This window comes from Filicampus tigris, chromosome 18 (genome assembly GCF_054856515.1).
Source record: "Filicampus tigris isolate MCC_2025a chromosome 18, RoL_Ftig_1.0, whole genome shotgun sequence".
Taxonomy (NCBI): domain Eukaryota; kingdom Metazoa; phylum Chordata; class Actinopteri; order Syngnathiformes; family Syngnathidae; genus Filicampus; species Filicampus tigris.
In genome coordinates this window covers 8,329,574-8,344,866 of record NC_141234.1, presented here as the reverse complement: position 1 = coordinate 8,344,866, position 15,293 = coordinate 8,329,574, and the positions used below count along the sequence as shown (strand labels likewise).

Sequence of the window (15,293 nt, the reverse complement as noted above, 5' to 3'; positions counted from 1 at the left end):
TGCCGTTATTGTGGGCCAGCTGGCTGGGCCTGTGAGAGGAATTTGAAAACTGATTGGTTAAAGAAACAAGCCCTTTGCAAATATATTTTAAGTTACATTGGCCGGTCTGATGGCCTTTGGCAGACAAGATTGACATAGCGACACACAGACTGAAATCTGATTGAAAAAAAAAATTAATAAGCATATACATATTGGAATCAGTGCAGTTAAGAGGAATGCTATGAAATGAAGAGAATAGACTGAATAAATAAATCCAATTCTATGGAATAAATATTAGAACTTTGGAATATAAATGTTGAAAAAAAAAAAAAAAAAAAAGAGTTGAGTAAACCCAAAACTTCAAGACAAGAAATTTCAATTACATTTTAAGTTGGGCAATAAATAAGCGTTAAATGCCAATAATTTCTATTTTAAAGTTTCAACTTAAATCACTGTTTTGGACCAAAAAAATACAAGTTTTGTTTTTGACAATATGGAATGCCTGCCAAAACGTATGTGACGGAACAGTTATTGGTAACAATTCCAAGAGAGAGTATTTATTATTACAGTTTTTAATGGTATAAATCCATTCAAAAATCACATGAATTCAGGTTGTTGGATGTAATAATATTGATCAGTTTACTTTTCGTTTGGTTTTACACAGTATAAGCTCTGATCTCCAATAATTTGAGCCACTCTGCAGTCCCCCTAGGATCCAAACTGCAGTGCCATATACTGGAGGACATAGAGCAGAGACCCTCATCAGACTCTCCCACTCCTGCCCCCTCCGGAGCCTCGGGTTTCCCCCTCCACCCCTCCCCCCTCCCCTGTTCACAGCAAGCCTCCGCAGGCCTTCTCCCCAACATCAATTACACAGCCTATCCCCCGTAGCGCTCGCCCCTCCCTTCTTGACCCCGGGAGGTGAGCGAGTCAGCGAGGTTAGAGGTTGTTCTCCCCGCAGCTCGCCCAGGCATCTCTCAGAAGTCTGCGGCGCTATCTGGACAGTTAGGCGGCGTCACTCTGCTAGCAAATCTCCTCAAAAGACACATTTGGGCATTTGCATACTACACATGCTGTTCTTTCCATCGGGCCTTGCCAGTGAAGGAAGTAAATTACCACCCGACAGACACCCATACGACTGTATCGTCCACGATGGTGTGGTGATTCACGAGGCGCTATCAAACGCAACAAGCCAAGTAAAGCACAAGTAACTCAAATTCACGACTTCAGTAAGTTTATACCTTCCATCACCGCTGTATTATTATTGAATGTAAATCTTAACATCAGTCTATCTTTGCCAGAAATCCCCTAAAGCATCTTGGATTTCTCAGCTGGACGACAGCCGATAACTCAAAACGTTTTTTGATGTTTTTGTTTCGGCTGTGTTTATAGCATTTAGTCGGTCAGCTTTTTTTTATTTATTTATTTATTTATTTTTTGACACCAAGCAGGAAACAACCGGGTGTGCTATCATATCTAGAAAATAATGTCACATTTTAGCTGGTGGTGTCTGTTAACGCTGCAGGAGCTGTTCTCCACCAGATGGTGCAATTTCTCATTCTGCATTTTATATTTAATACAGAAGAGTGATTCAAATGGGAAAATGTCTCGCCAAATTAATAATAATTACCCATCAGTCCCTAGTTGCCCATTCAAACAATGTGACTGTGGCCGACATACTCCAATTATTTAATTGGCCAATCTGTCGTTCTTATTGAGCCCTGTAAACTCTGCCTAGCAACAAGTGGTAAACTGAATGGCATGACCAGGAAAAAAAAAAATCAAACTGCTGCGCCTGTTAAATAGTTACAATTTTATTTCGGTTGTGAAGTTATATAACCAATCATAAATTCTTTTTGCCATCGCAGCAATTCATGTAAGTCAGACAGGGTTGAAAAAGTATTGTAGTGATTGCTGGTCCACTTTTTTTTCATATAAAAGAGTAACTATACACACTGACTGATTTACTCACTGTACATATTCCTTATGATTATCATTATTGTTGAAGAAAATGATAAAAGAAAGACTGTTTTTCATTTGCAATTACAGCTCGCAGTGAGAGAATGGAACATGCACTCAAGCAGGTTAAACAACGAGTGTTTTTTTTTTTTTTTTTTTTTTTTAATGACGTGGCGCTCGACCTCACAGAGCTCAACTGTATTTCTGTCATGGTCCCGAGACCTAGCTGTGTCAATAGTAGACACATTATCTCTAATGGCATGAGGAGACAGGGGGAGAGAGGCCGAGAGACACCGACAGTGTAGGCGAGCGCTATTTCTATCGATTAACTAAAGAGGACCTCCACTCCACCCTCTCATGTCCAGACATCCAGCGTAATAAGGACCACTCTTCTTCACTAGCTACTCATCTTCTCCCCTCACCCTAGGTAGAAAGCCTTTTAATCAGCTCCCAGGGGGATGCATGGATATGATATGGGGAAATAAGGAGGGACAGGGCGAGGAGTCCATTAGTAGCAGACACAATAGCTACAGCTTGGACAGAAAAAAGTCTCCTCAAACACGACGACGACGACATGCCTCTGATTAATACACACAATGGCCACATGTAACCTATTGCACATGTATTTTCGGCCTCTCCCATCCTCATTGAAGCACAATTTTCAAAGAGACATTCATAAAGGCTATCAGTATTTATGTGTGCACACTTGTAACATTATAAATTAGCTGCACACATTCGTGCGTAGCTGTTTTTCTTCAGTAACGGCCATTTTCTTCTGTTTGTGTTGGACCTTTCTGTTTTCTTTTCCAAGAAGGGACGGCTGCCAGTCTCGACAAGCCAGACCGACTTTATCAAGGCGGCCATCTGAGACTCTGACATCAAATCCAGGACTGCCTCTAGAGCTCAAAGGGAGGGGGCGGGGGGTGGCGGAGAATGGATCTTGTCAGCGTCTTGTGTCACTGTTGGCCTTTTGATTCTTCTGAGGTGGGTGAAGGATACATGCAGAAACACAAAAAAAAAATGCATCGATGTTAAAAATGTTACAGTTTTATAGTGTCCAGTTGTGCTTGGAGAAGTCAAACAGCACAAATCATAATGGAGCATCATGAGCAAATCCACATCCGAGTCAAAATGTTCTGCTGCGAGGCTTGTTGATCGCACCAACAGCTGCGCAGTGGCGACATCTAGTGGTTGCGTCTTAACTAGAAAACCACAATGATGATAAATGTCTTTGTTACTAAACGGTGGATAAATTACGGGAGCCTTTCATGACTTGCGTGGTAATAAAACATATGTGCTATACAGCGGACTTATTAAATAATACAGCCACACTGCCGGCTCGACTAAGCCGAGAAACATTTTGCTGAGTATTCTTCTTATTAAAACCAGGCACGTATTGAAAGGGGTATTAAGTAAAGAAATTAAAATCCCAGTACATTTTGATTCAAATAACAGCTCGCAGGCGACAAGTTAAGTGTCAAACCACATGCTACCACTGTGAGGCGCCAGAGAATCTACCCAAAGAGGGGGTGCTACCACGCTCTTTCTGATTGGCTGATGTAATATGTGGGCGTTGAGGGTATAAACCAATTGAAAGGACAGATATCGATGCCTATGCGTGATTGGCTAAAGCTACCTGTCAATCAAGCAGCGACGGCGCTGGAGGGAGAGAGGCAGCCAGTGTGATGTTTACCTCTCTGGAGGACAGAGCTCCTCTCTGTGAAACACACGCTCACACACACTCACACACTCACACACACGGAGTTAAAAAAATTAAAATTAAAATGAAAAATCATATTCAACATGTTTTTAAATTTCCTTTCATTTCTGTTCTGATACGGAATTCACAAAATAATGAAAATGCTTATTTAACTGTTTAAACAACCGTTTTAAAATAATTGTGATCAAATTGAATGGCCCTAATATTTGTATTAACTTCATTTGTTTTTGTTGTTAAATGCAAGAAACAATGAACTAGTTCTAAAATATTTTAAATATTTAAGAATTCTTAATCATTGGATGATACCCACATGAGTATTATAACAATGACAATGTTTTTTTCTTAATGTTATTTAGAATTATGTCCTTATATAAGAAATTTGTTTTAATTAAAAAATAAAATTAAAAATAAGATGGCTAAACCTTTGCAGAAAAATGTGTACCCGATCTGCAAACTCACAAGTTATGAACCATCTAGATGAGTGAAGTAATCGTTTAATCTCATTTAAGCAGACTCCAATCAATGCCAGTAGTGCCTGCTCAGACGTTTAGTGTGACTATTAAATCAAGTCGGCTACCAATCAATGGACTCGTCGTCAAATTGAATAGTTTTCATGCACTGTCTATTAAGCGTGGAAAACTGACTCATTCCAAAGATTGATAAATATGGATACAATGTAAAAAGTTAAAGTACAAATTTAAAACATATCACATATCACTCAAAGATGGATTAATTTCAAATAGAACTTTTGACGTATGAATATATATATGTATATTTAATTTTCAAAAAATAATTATGAAAAAAATATATTATTCAATGTTTGGGAAATAGTGCCGATGAAACCTTAGCGGTTCCCTCAGAGCCCTTGCACTAATTGCGCATGCGTGCAAATTGTCCGACGTCACATGATATTCAACCAATCAGCTTGGAGTTTGGAGCAGCGTGTGGGCATGATTTAAGAGCCGCCTTCTCGCTACAATAAATCTGTCAGAACTTCGCAAAGATGATTTAACTGTATTTCACATCGTTATGAAAATACTTGTGGATTAATCAAGTGACTGTTAAAATTGTGTCCGATCAACTGGAGTAGATTATTTTCCACGTTTTTTGTTTTTTTTTCTTTTAAGTGGTTATTTGGAGGATTTCTCGACGATGGATTTGCGGGACTGTGAATTCGACGATTACTTTTGGGGATAAAGGCTTTTAAAACTTTTTAAGGGACTAGTGACATGCATGAATTGTTTGCCACAATTGTATCAGTCAGACATCTGCTGCTGTGTATGTTGACTTTTGCGTTTATTGGTTAATGTATTGTTAATGGGTCAGCTCGTGCGGATTACAAATAGGAGGATTTACGCAACCAAACATTTCTTTGTCATGAAAGAAAATTAAGAGAAAACACCGTAAGTCTTTGTTTGGGCTGTTAGTATGTGATCAGATCGGGAAAGTATTGTGAAATTAATGCTACCACGTATGAACGGCAGGTGTCGTAGTGGAGCCAGTTAGACCGTACACAATCTCTAGCCTGCAGCACAGGCAGAAAGTTGTAGCTGGAAGGTAGTTTAAAGCTCATACAAACTAAAGTGCATAAATCTTACTTAAGTGTCGATTAGTTGACAAGTTTACATTATACAACTTGTCACTGGAAGCCAGATTGTTGAAAGCTAATACAAACCAATAAAGTGCATACATTTTACTTTGCTGTTGATTGGTTAAATAACTTTAGTTAATATGTCCATGGTGACTTTTTGTCACAGATTGGAAGTTTATGAGTATGATCGGCCAGTTTGAAAGATGCAATGCAATATGGGGCAGTTAAACTAGCAAACCGTATACTAACTACAGTAGTAGTTTAACTAGTCGTATGGCTGTGTTCAGAATCACTCTTGTCAATAAGGACTTCCTTCATTATGAATGCCTACAATTTCAAATCACCAACCTTTTGAAAATAGCAATTTAAGCATGATTTATTTTCAGAATGGGAGACATTGACACATAAAACCAAGGTAGCATGTAAAAAAAATGCTATATTTGTTTATAACAAGTGTCTTTTCGGGAGTCGGGAACGAGTGATGATTCTAAACACAGCCCATCTCTTCACTGAAAAACCTGGAATACACAGCGCTGCATTGTTGGAGAAAAACTAGCCAAGTGGCGAGCTTCCAAGTTAGTACCGGTACATAAAATAATTCAAAAATGCCATCTGAATATATTCATAATATATTATAATTGTGAGTTATATTTCACCCGCCCTGTAGTGTGGTGTGCTTGTTCTTCCTTAGTATATTCCGCCAAACAGACCAACATTATCATTGCAATATTGACAATAATGTACAGTATGTGTATTGTATTCTTTTGTATTATTTATTATACAGTATTCCTTCCCTCAGGTTTACAGTCCATACACAATTACATTTTAACAACTTCGTCATTCATGACTGTAGTTATTAACATTTCCAAAGAATGCTTAACAGTCATTATATTTTAAAGACAAGCAGTAATTATTTGTGCTTATGTCAATCTGCTATCTTATTTGAAATTAACTCAAGATTTTCCGTAATGTGGGACGGATAGTCCTTGATTCTTTGATGCTTTGATTCCGATACATTACTTTTCTGATTATGTGGAGTCCTTTGTTACCAAAGTATTACTGTGAATATTATTTGTTGAACTTTCCTAGTTTACACTGTTCAATCTAAAAAGTTATACGTAGAAAGAGTCACCAAAGATGATCTCTGAACTGTAGTTGGGCAATAATTATTGTTTGCTGTGTGTGGAACTATTGTATTTTACATGTCAATCTAAACGGTTCGGAGTAGAAAAGGTCATCAAAGATTAACCTAGTTTGAACTCAAGTTGGGCAATGATCTGAACCAAGCACATTAAATCAAAATATTCAGTTAGGGTACTTGGGTAAATACACAAACACTGAAAGCAGGTAGGATGGTGGGCCTCATGATTGGCATGTCTGCCTTACGGTTCTGAGGTTTGGGGTTCAAATTTCGGCTATGACCTTCTTGTGTGGAGTTTGCATGATCTCCCTGTGCCCCCCTCACCTTCCCCAGGTACTCTAGATTCCTCCCCCATTCAAAAACTTTCATGAGAGATTCTAATTGTCCATTAGTGGTACTGTGAATGCTTGTTTGTCACACTTGCACCCAGCACCCAAATGACAGATTAGTGAATTTGAACACAAAAAAAACCCAACAACATTAGTTACATAAGTTGTTTTCATTGCGCTTGAAAAACAAGATTACCAAGTTCATAATGTAATTCTAACGTTTACCAGTTGGCTAAACATAGAACAAAAACAGGTCAGTAGTACGAACTGTCCCAGACAGATACATGATTCCAGCTAGTGAAACCAAACTACATTGTTGACAACCCTGTGAGAGAAACTAAAGTAGCCTCTAACTAATCGCGATACAACCGTAATCGTTATAATAATTCGATGTACTGTCCTGAAGCGACATAAGTGTTTCTTGTTATTTTTTTAAGGTAAATACTTTTGTGTTGCGGAAACAGGAAGTTGTTTCCAAAAAAGAGGAAATATCATTGGGTGAAAGTATGACAGACAGTGACACTGTCCAATCAGGTCTTGCTGTAGTCAAAGCTATTACCCAATCTTCCTTAGTTATGCAAATTTTGTCGAAGTTCTTTCAGTGGAGCACTCTTTGGTTATCCGCATTGAGCTTCACCGACATCGCACTTTACGTAACATTAATGACGTCTGTGGGCTTTGACCATTAAAACGACAAGCGGTCTACTACAAGGGATTGAAAGGTAGCGTGTTTCGCTATGTTTGTTCCAAGAGGTTTGCGGTAATTGGTCATAAAGCTGGTAGCTTAGCACCTAGCATAGCGTTTGCTAACCGACGAGTTCGCCGGTACAGGCGGACCTCTTTGTCTGACAGGGGAAGGCGTGCTCTTTGTTAAGGCTTTTCCCTTTGTCCACTCGGAAAAAAAGGAACGGTTAAGCCAGCATTACATATTTATCCGCAGTGCCAACGTATTTAGAAAATGCAAGTCGCGAAAAAATACTTCACAGAAGGCCTGATTCAGTTGACCATCTTGCTCAGTTTGATTGGCGTTCGCGTGGACATCGACAGCTACTTAAGTGACTACTACTCGCCTCTGATTGAGATTAATTTGGGTCCGAGCTCAGCCTACACCCAGACGCCCTTCCATAATTTAAGAGACACTCTCGGGGGATACACCGTGCACCCCAAATGCCCCGAGTTGGACTATTTCTTTGCAAGTCGCCGACTGCTGGAGGAGGTTCGGACTCTGGGCTCTCCGCGGTTCCCCACGCAGCTGAACGCATGGCTGGTGCACCAAGTGTCGCCCGCTGACAAGTCTGACGGGGGACAGCCTTCAACTAGCAGCAGCACAGACACCGAACCGGACCCAGAAGACAACCAAGCCGGCGATGACAGGAACCAAGAGCCACAGCGAACATCTCCATCTGGGCCTTGTGTCAGCAGGGTTAGAACAGAGGCAAGTATATTGTGTGATGTTGCATAAAGCTCAACAAAGGAAGTACTACTAGTAGTATACAGAAGTACACTTGTGTAAAGTGTGTAAAAGCAGTAAAGTAACATTACAGACACTGTAATGTACACAAGTAAAAATTATATTCAGTGTCTTACAGTGAATAGTTAGGGATTTTATTTTGTAACCTATCCCGTTACTTGATGAAAAAAATACAGTAAAATAACTTTGACACCGACTTGTGGCAACTTGGAGCCAAAGGATTATGTTGAAGTGAGTTGAGGAATTTCCTATTGGTAAAAGTAGTGTTATGCCGACACCTTATGGCATCTTTTGGAAAATAGAACTGCTTTCTGAGCTGTCAAATCACTTGCGAAATTGCACACAAATCTCCATCTGGGCCTTGTGTCAGCAGAATTTTAAGAGTTAAGTGCGAGAATGTAACTGTTGCATAAAGCATGACAAAAGTCAGAAGTAGTTTACTCACTCGCTGTACTTAAGTAGAAGTACCGAATAAAAGTTGAACGTTACATATTCTGAAATTGACAGCGTTAAAAATGTACAGTGTATTATGCTAGCGTTACCCCAGCACATTTGTGGTGCTGTATTCGCATATTCACCTTTTTGGACTTTTTTGGACCTCTTTGCTATAAAGTAACAAAAGTATGTCTTTGGTGCCAGCCTATGAACTTTAGTGGGTGAGGTGTCAATTGCGCGTTTTCACTATATTTGCAGAAGGGTGGTAAGGAACATGATACAACTGATAGCTTAGCACCATGAAAAACAACTTGGAGGTCTTGGCCACGATTGACGTTACCTCACTCTATTTAATATTTTTAACATGTCATCATCCTTAGTGGTTACAAAAACAAACAAGCCCATTTTGACTAAGCAAGGAGTTGAAAGTACAGAAAACAGTTTTCAGATGAAGGGAATTAAAAAAAAAAGTTGTCAGAAAAATACTTGAGTAAAGTACAGATGCCTGAAACTTATTTTGCAGCACTTACACCTATGACACTGGCCACCTTGCCAGCAAAAGTTACATGAAAGAGGCAATCATTGTGGTTCAATAAGCAGGGCAGGCTATTATTAGCTTGTGAAGTCAGCAGAATGTTAAATAAGGGCGTCCCTCCCTCAATCCACCAAGTATGTTGAAATAGGGAACAGTTGAATGTTACCAACGTGAGACTTGTCTGAGAAATAGGGAACAGTTGAATGTTACCAACGTGAGACTTGTCTGAGAAGTAGATATTTTGAACATCAGATGGCTCCTAACTGGTCCAGCTAGTGATCTCATCTTTTTAAAGGCCCTGATAGACCAAAAAGACGCTGGCCAACAGTGACAGACGCTTACACCCTGTCGCGTCCGGCCGCCGGCACGTCACGCTGGCAAAACACACCGCAGCGACAGACAGCGAACCTGACCATCAAAGTGCATTCTGCGCATGCATAAGATGTAATACCCTTCCATACCATCGGCGGCGGTAGTCACCATTTCCCATGGTTAGAAAACCCCAACCGGAAAGCTGTTGGCCGGGGGCGGATTATAAAAACGGAAACAATGCATTCAGCTATATTCTTCGCTCACGATGAACTCCCACCCGAAGTAAACCATCACGTTCTTGACACGGTATTGTGAAATACTTACATTGTCAACCCTCGCTCTTTGTAAGAAGATTTAGGTAGCGGAGGCATGCTCACTGTTTTTCCGCATTTGGCGCTTCCCGTTGGTGCTCCGCACGCTGATTTGCTAGCTAACAGCCAATCAGTGACCAAATGTCACGACTGGCGACGCTGATTGAACATACGTAAACGCCCCAAAAGACGCTTACAGACGGGTTACGACACTACGACGGTGGCCACTACACCAAACAGACTGCGCATTCAGACGCCACGGCGCTTCACGACCTCTGACGTCAGTTTGGTCTATCAGGGCCTTAACAAGTAACCAAGTGCTTGCCATTCTTGAGTTAACAAAGCCATATAATGCTAAATAATATACTTTAAAATGCTGTACCAAAATATCCAGTCACTCCCCCCCTCATGTCGTTTTTACGAAAATAATTTGTTTACTACAAGGATCTTTGTTTATCTATCTACTTGAGAATTTTCGAATGTAAAGTATGTACCTTGGATTTAAAAACAAATTGGAGGAATGGTATAATGTACAGGTGGGTGACAAAACAATTTGAATATCGAGTGAAAGAAATTTTAGAGCAACATGTTTCCCGCTGCCGACGAGTTTTCGGGAGAGTGATTTTATTTTATTTGAACCGTGCCAAAGGCCGATCACCTCCATACCGCTCCGCCTTGACAATGTTAATGCAAAAGGAAGCCCAGTCATATTACTTTAATGCACTTTTCAGAAGGCCAAATTATTGTAATAAATGGACTTTCCCTCGATATTCCAATTTGTTGACACCCACCTGTGATATAACGTGAGGCTACCTTGTACTGAACAGACATTACCTAACTGGTCTAGCTAGATAACTGGCGATCTTATCCATAAAATGAGCAAGTGAATTCTTCTCATTCTTTACTCGACAAAGCCCAAACACTAAAATGAACAAAATGGAGAAAAGCAATTGTTGTTCCAAATGACATTGGCGTCGCATGGAACCACTGTGAATTGTTTTGCCTCACATTCCGTGTCGTGGAAATGTCCCAGGCTTCGATATGAATTGAAAACGCCTGGCGGATTTGTTCTGTCCTGAGAGCAGTTGATGCCGCTCGCCAGTTGTGTAATCATATCTCCTTTCTCCAGACTAAACCGCCAGCTGTGGGCCTTAAGAGGTGGAGGAGTGGGCCTTAGACCTCCACCCTGTTTGCTAGCTCAAAAGCAGCAGTCCATGAATGGACGTTGCCCCCTGCCTGCCCAAATGTTTTTCCCCCCACCTCTGATGTTTGAAAGCAGTAAAAGTGATCTCCATTCACACAAGTGAACGTCGGACATGCTCAGACATAACTTGGGGATCAGCTAAATCATAGTTTAGCCTCTATAATTCACTGCACAGTAACATCAATTTGAACAAACAAGACCTTATCAGGTCAGACCAGAAAATAATAGTTTGAGACAACAAGAATATTGTATGCTAGTGCGCTGCTGACTTCGATTGTTTTTGTTGTTATGAAAACTGCTGTGCAGTTATGCGTAAAACTCTTAATCATCACTATTCACGCGCACAAACACTTGCTTAAAGAATGCGAATTCGTCCCAAAGGGCCCATCTGCCGTATTTTTCCCGTAAAAGTAAAGTTAGATTTCAGTTCCATCTGGTGTTAGAACAGCTGCTAATGAAAACAAACATCTCCGTGTCATCAAGCCTTTTAATTTGCAAGAATAGAAAAATATATACTTTGACAGAACCAATTTGGCAAACGAATGCAGTGTTTGGCTGACCCTTCCAGTGCTTGTATTGTGCAGTCCTTTTAATCTCTCCTTTTCCTAATCTTCATTCCTCGCCATCTGTCTGTGTGTGTCCCGCCAGGAGGATGATGTTGTCGTTAAAGAGGAGGAGGAATCTGCTCCAGTCACTCAGCTGGCACTCAGTTCCACTTTGGAACAAGAGGTATGAACCTGTTGGTCGCCTCCCGTTTATTTGTATGCAGACGCTGTCTGATTTTGAATTTCCTATCGCTTCCTTCTCCAATAATGTCTAGAAGCGTGCCCGGGAACTCTGCCTCTCATACACAATCTAATTTCCTAAATTATGGACATAATATAACAATACTACTGGCATATTAGTTTAATCATGACTTTCTTCTTCTGGTCTTTGATATGATAAAGCTGCTAACTGTATGCATGCACCACACTGCCCCTAAGAGGCCACTTTTCACCATGACAAGGCACACGACGGGAACATTACAGGGCTATTGACATAATAATCGTGCGACACAAGGAATGAATAATTATATCTATTGCCAGCACTTTTTGAATTATCAATTTTTATCGATATTTGTTGTTGCAGCCTAGCTTCAATGTGAGGCTATTGTTTGGGCATTGCGCCTAACTCAATGGCGGTCCGCTGCCTGGGAAAATTAGGATTGGTCAAGATGTGATTCCCCCCCCCCCCCAAAAAAAAAGCTTCTAGCAACGACGGTGTAATTGTGTGAATTAAGCATTAAAACTTGATTTGTGTGATGATCTGCCTGTAGAACGTGCTCGATGACATCACCGCACTGTCTGAGTCACCACATCTGCCATTGCCCCCGAACGACTTTGACCAGCACTGGAGCAGTTTCCTGTCAATGCCCGTCACTAACCTCGATGTAAGTTGTCTTGGTTTGTCCGGATCATATTTTGTCAAATGACTTGAGGTGCTTATCAGCAAGTGTAAATGTGCTGTTTTGGTAGGACTTGGACTCTTTTGTTACGGAGCGCCTGTCAGACCTGGACATAGACAGCAGCAGCGGCATCAACCTGGATGCCACTTTGCTGGATGCCATGGTAACCAGCGGCGGAGCATCCGATGCCAGGCAGCAGAGGCCATTATTCCGACAGGAGTCCACCGGCTCCACCCGCTCCGACGCCTCACCGGGGATGGCCCTGGGGCTGGCCGCGCTCCCTTTCGCCTCCGTGTGTAACTTAAGCGGCGGCATGTCGTTGCAAAGTGCGCTGGGCGACTGCCTGGATGAGGCGGTCTTTGACCAGATCAATCAATTGGGTTTGGAGGGCTTGGAGAACATTGACTCGCAGCTGATGGACTCCTTTGGAAGTATAAACCCCGACATCCTTGAGGATTTGGACTCTGACTCTGGTCTCTCGCTGGAGAGCAGCTCTGGAGGTCCAGTCTCCCCAGGTGTGTTCGTCTTTTATATGCGATCATGCTGTTGATCAGTTGTCACCAAACTGAAGTGTCCTGCTGGATAAAAATGGATTTGTTTTTTGAACTAATCAATTAAATGGACTTGCTTGTACAGGTTCATCCGAGATGTCATCGTCATCCAGTTCCTGCGAAGATGAATGCGGAGCAACGGGATACAGCAGCGAGGTGGATTCACTTCCCTCGAAAGGTGTTTTGGACCGCGCCAACATGTGGCCCCACGTGGATCTCAGTGAGCACGTGTGGCATGACCACAGCTACTCGTCTCCCGCCTTCTTGAACCCGCCGCCAGTCACTCTGCCCCACAAAGGCATCAAGGAGGAGCCAATGAGCGAAGACGAAGGCCCCACTTCAGAGGAGCGGGAACTGAGTCGGGACGAGCTGCGCGCCCGCGCCATGTGCATCCCGTTTTCCGTCCTGCAGATCGTCAACATGCCCGTGGAGGAGTTCCTGGAGATCGTCGACGGGCACGGCTTCTCGGCCGAGCAGGTGACGCTCCTCCGGGACATCCGGCGGCGGGGCAAGAACAAGCTGGCGGCGCAGAACTGCCGAAAGCGCAAACTCGATGCCATCACGGGGCTCCAGGAGGAGGTGGACCGGCTCCACGCCCACAGAGACAGGTTGCTGAGGGAGAAGCAGATCACGGCCAAGACCATGGGGGCCGTGGGGCAGCAGATACAGCAACTCACCAGAGACGTCCTGGCGCGCCTGAGAGATGATTCGGGACAGCCCCTGAACCCAGACCGATTCACCCTGCAGTGCGGGGCCAACGGGAGGGTGGTAGTTCAGCCCGTGCGAAGGCCAGCGGTCTCCACATCGAGCAGCAATAAAACGGACAAGAGGAAGAAGGGGAAAAAGCAGTGATGCGGTATTTCTTGGTCCAACCTAAAGCGGAACTTTCTTGCCTTTCTCTGGCTGCGGGATCGCCTTACCAAGGTCTGGGCGCGCGTGTCGAACCACTGCTGTTGGGAGTGTAAAACAGCTAAAGCTGCCAAAAAAGGAGACACTCACAGAAAGACTTACTTTAAAAAATATATACTGACTGACTGGGGGGGGGGGGGGGGGGGTTGGATGGGGCAAATGTAGCTTACACACTGGACATCCTAAGCTTCTTTGAGATGGATGCGTCGAAAGGAAAGTTTGTATGCGACTGTATGTGATGCAACCACTCGCTTTCTGTGCCTGCAAACATCAAAATGGGTCACAATTGAATGCTGGCTATTCTCGCTGACAGAAATGTTGCTGACAGGCATGTTTACGTGTCAGCATGGCCAGCCAGCAAAGATTACGGTGAAGTCTCGTTTTGTTTCAATGTATCCTCTAAGTGTAGCTACGATACAAGCAGGTGATTAATGGCTGTATTTATTAAACCATTTTGAAGTTCAAGAAATGCTTATACGCATCAAAAGCTGTCAATGGCAGCGTCTTTTTATTTCTATTATGGCAACCGTATCCTAAAGTGGTAAGAGAAATGGGAGTTACATATCTGATGTTTACAGAGTTGTATCAGATTTTTTGGAAGTGTGTGCTTTATCAAAGTTAAAAATAAAATGAGAGTGGGTTATGTCTTGATGACATACACAGTATACCAATGATTAAACTGGCAAGGCCTTAAGTTGCATTGGATGGTTTATGGTTTAAATGTTTCACAACTCGAAATCATTAATTGGTTTAAAGCACAATTCGTACTAATTTATTTGAATGATTTGGCAAGGTTGTTTTCTACCTCTCATTTGAGTTTATTTTAAAACTTGGGAAAAATTGTAAATTATTTTAAGTGCACTACAACTACCACTCCATTATGGACCTAAACCATCCCATTTAAAGATAGAATACAATCACATTTTATGTTTGGGACTGAAAAATATTTAGTTGGGGTTGCTGTGTTTTTTCTGAGGCATTCTGCAGTCTTCGAAATGAAGATACTCAGTAGAGAGACGTGCACAAACTAGTTCATGATGTATTTTCTTTCCTATGTTCTCACATTTTCATTTTTTATCTGGTTTGACCCAAGTGTTTTACTTCTTAACTTGGTATAAATGTTTCTCTTTTTCCCCTCCCTTCTCATCATTGCTAGGCAGATGTTTTTGATTGCATGGTGTTGAATGTTTTCTGATTGGGGGAGTTCAAGATGCTTTCTGACATGTTTCTGATTAAAAATATAAACAATTTGTGTCTATTTGTTGCATTGAATGTTAACATTTTCTTACATTGTGAAGTATTTTTTTTAATCACAGCAAATCAAACCATGTGAGCAGCTTTGGGGCTTCAATCATCACTACAATAAATAGTGCTAATCAGAGGCGCAGCCAGAACGCAGCTA

General features: G+C 41.8%; 1 protein-coding gene and 1 long non-coding RNA gene across 2 annotated transcripts in view; both read left to right on the top strand.

Annotated features, from left to right (window-relative positions):
• LOC147132299 (uncharacterized) overlaps positions 1–2,843 on the top strand; it is a 43,704-nt gene extending 40,861 nt beyond the window's left edge. Inside the window, exon 4 of the long non-coding RNA XR_015082017.1 lies at positions 2,750–2,843. This is a non-coding gene — a long non-coding RNA (uncharacterized LOC147132299). The remainder of the gene's footprint in view (positions 1–2,749) is intronic.
• A 4,320-nt stretch (positions 2,844–7,163) lies between these two features.
• Positions 7,164–15,143, top strand: nfe2l3 (nfe2 like bZIP transcription factor 3). The gene is made up of 5 exons (XM_086013934.1): positions 7,164–8,154; positions 11,636–11,716; positions 12,303–12,416; positions 12,502–12,946; positions 13,068–15,143. Exons 1-5 carry the CDS (start codon positions 7,678–7,680, stop codon positions 13,832–13,834), a joined length of 1,884 nt encoding a protein of 627 aa, XP_085870060.1. The 5' UTR covers positions 7,164–7,677; the 3' UTR covers positions 13,835–15,143.
• Positions 15,144–15,293: the final 150 nt, after the last annotated feature.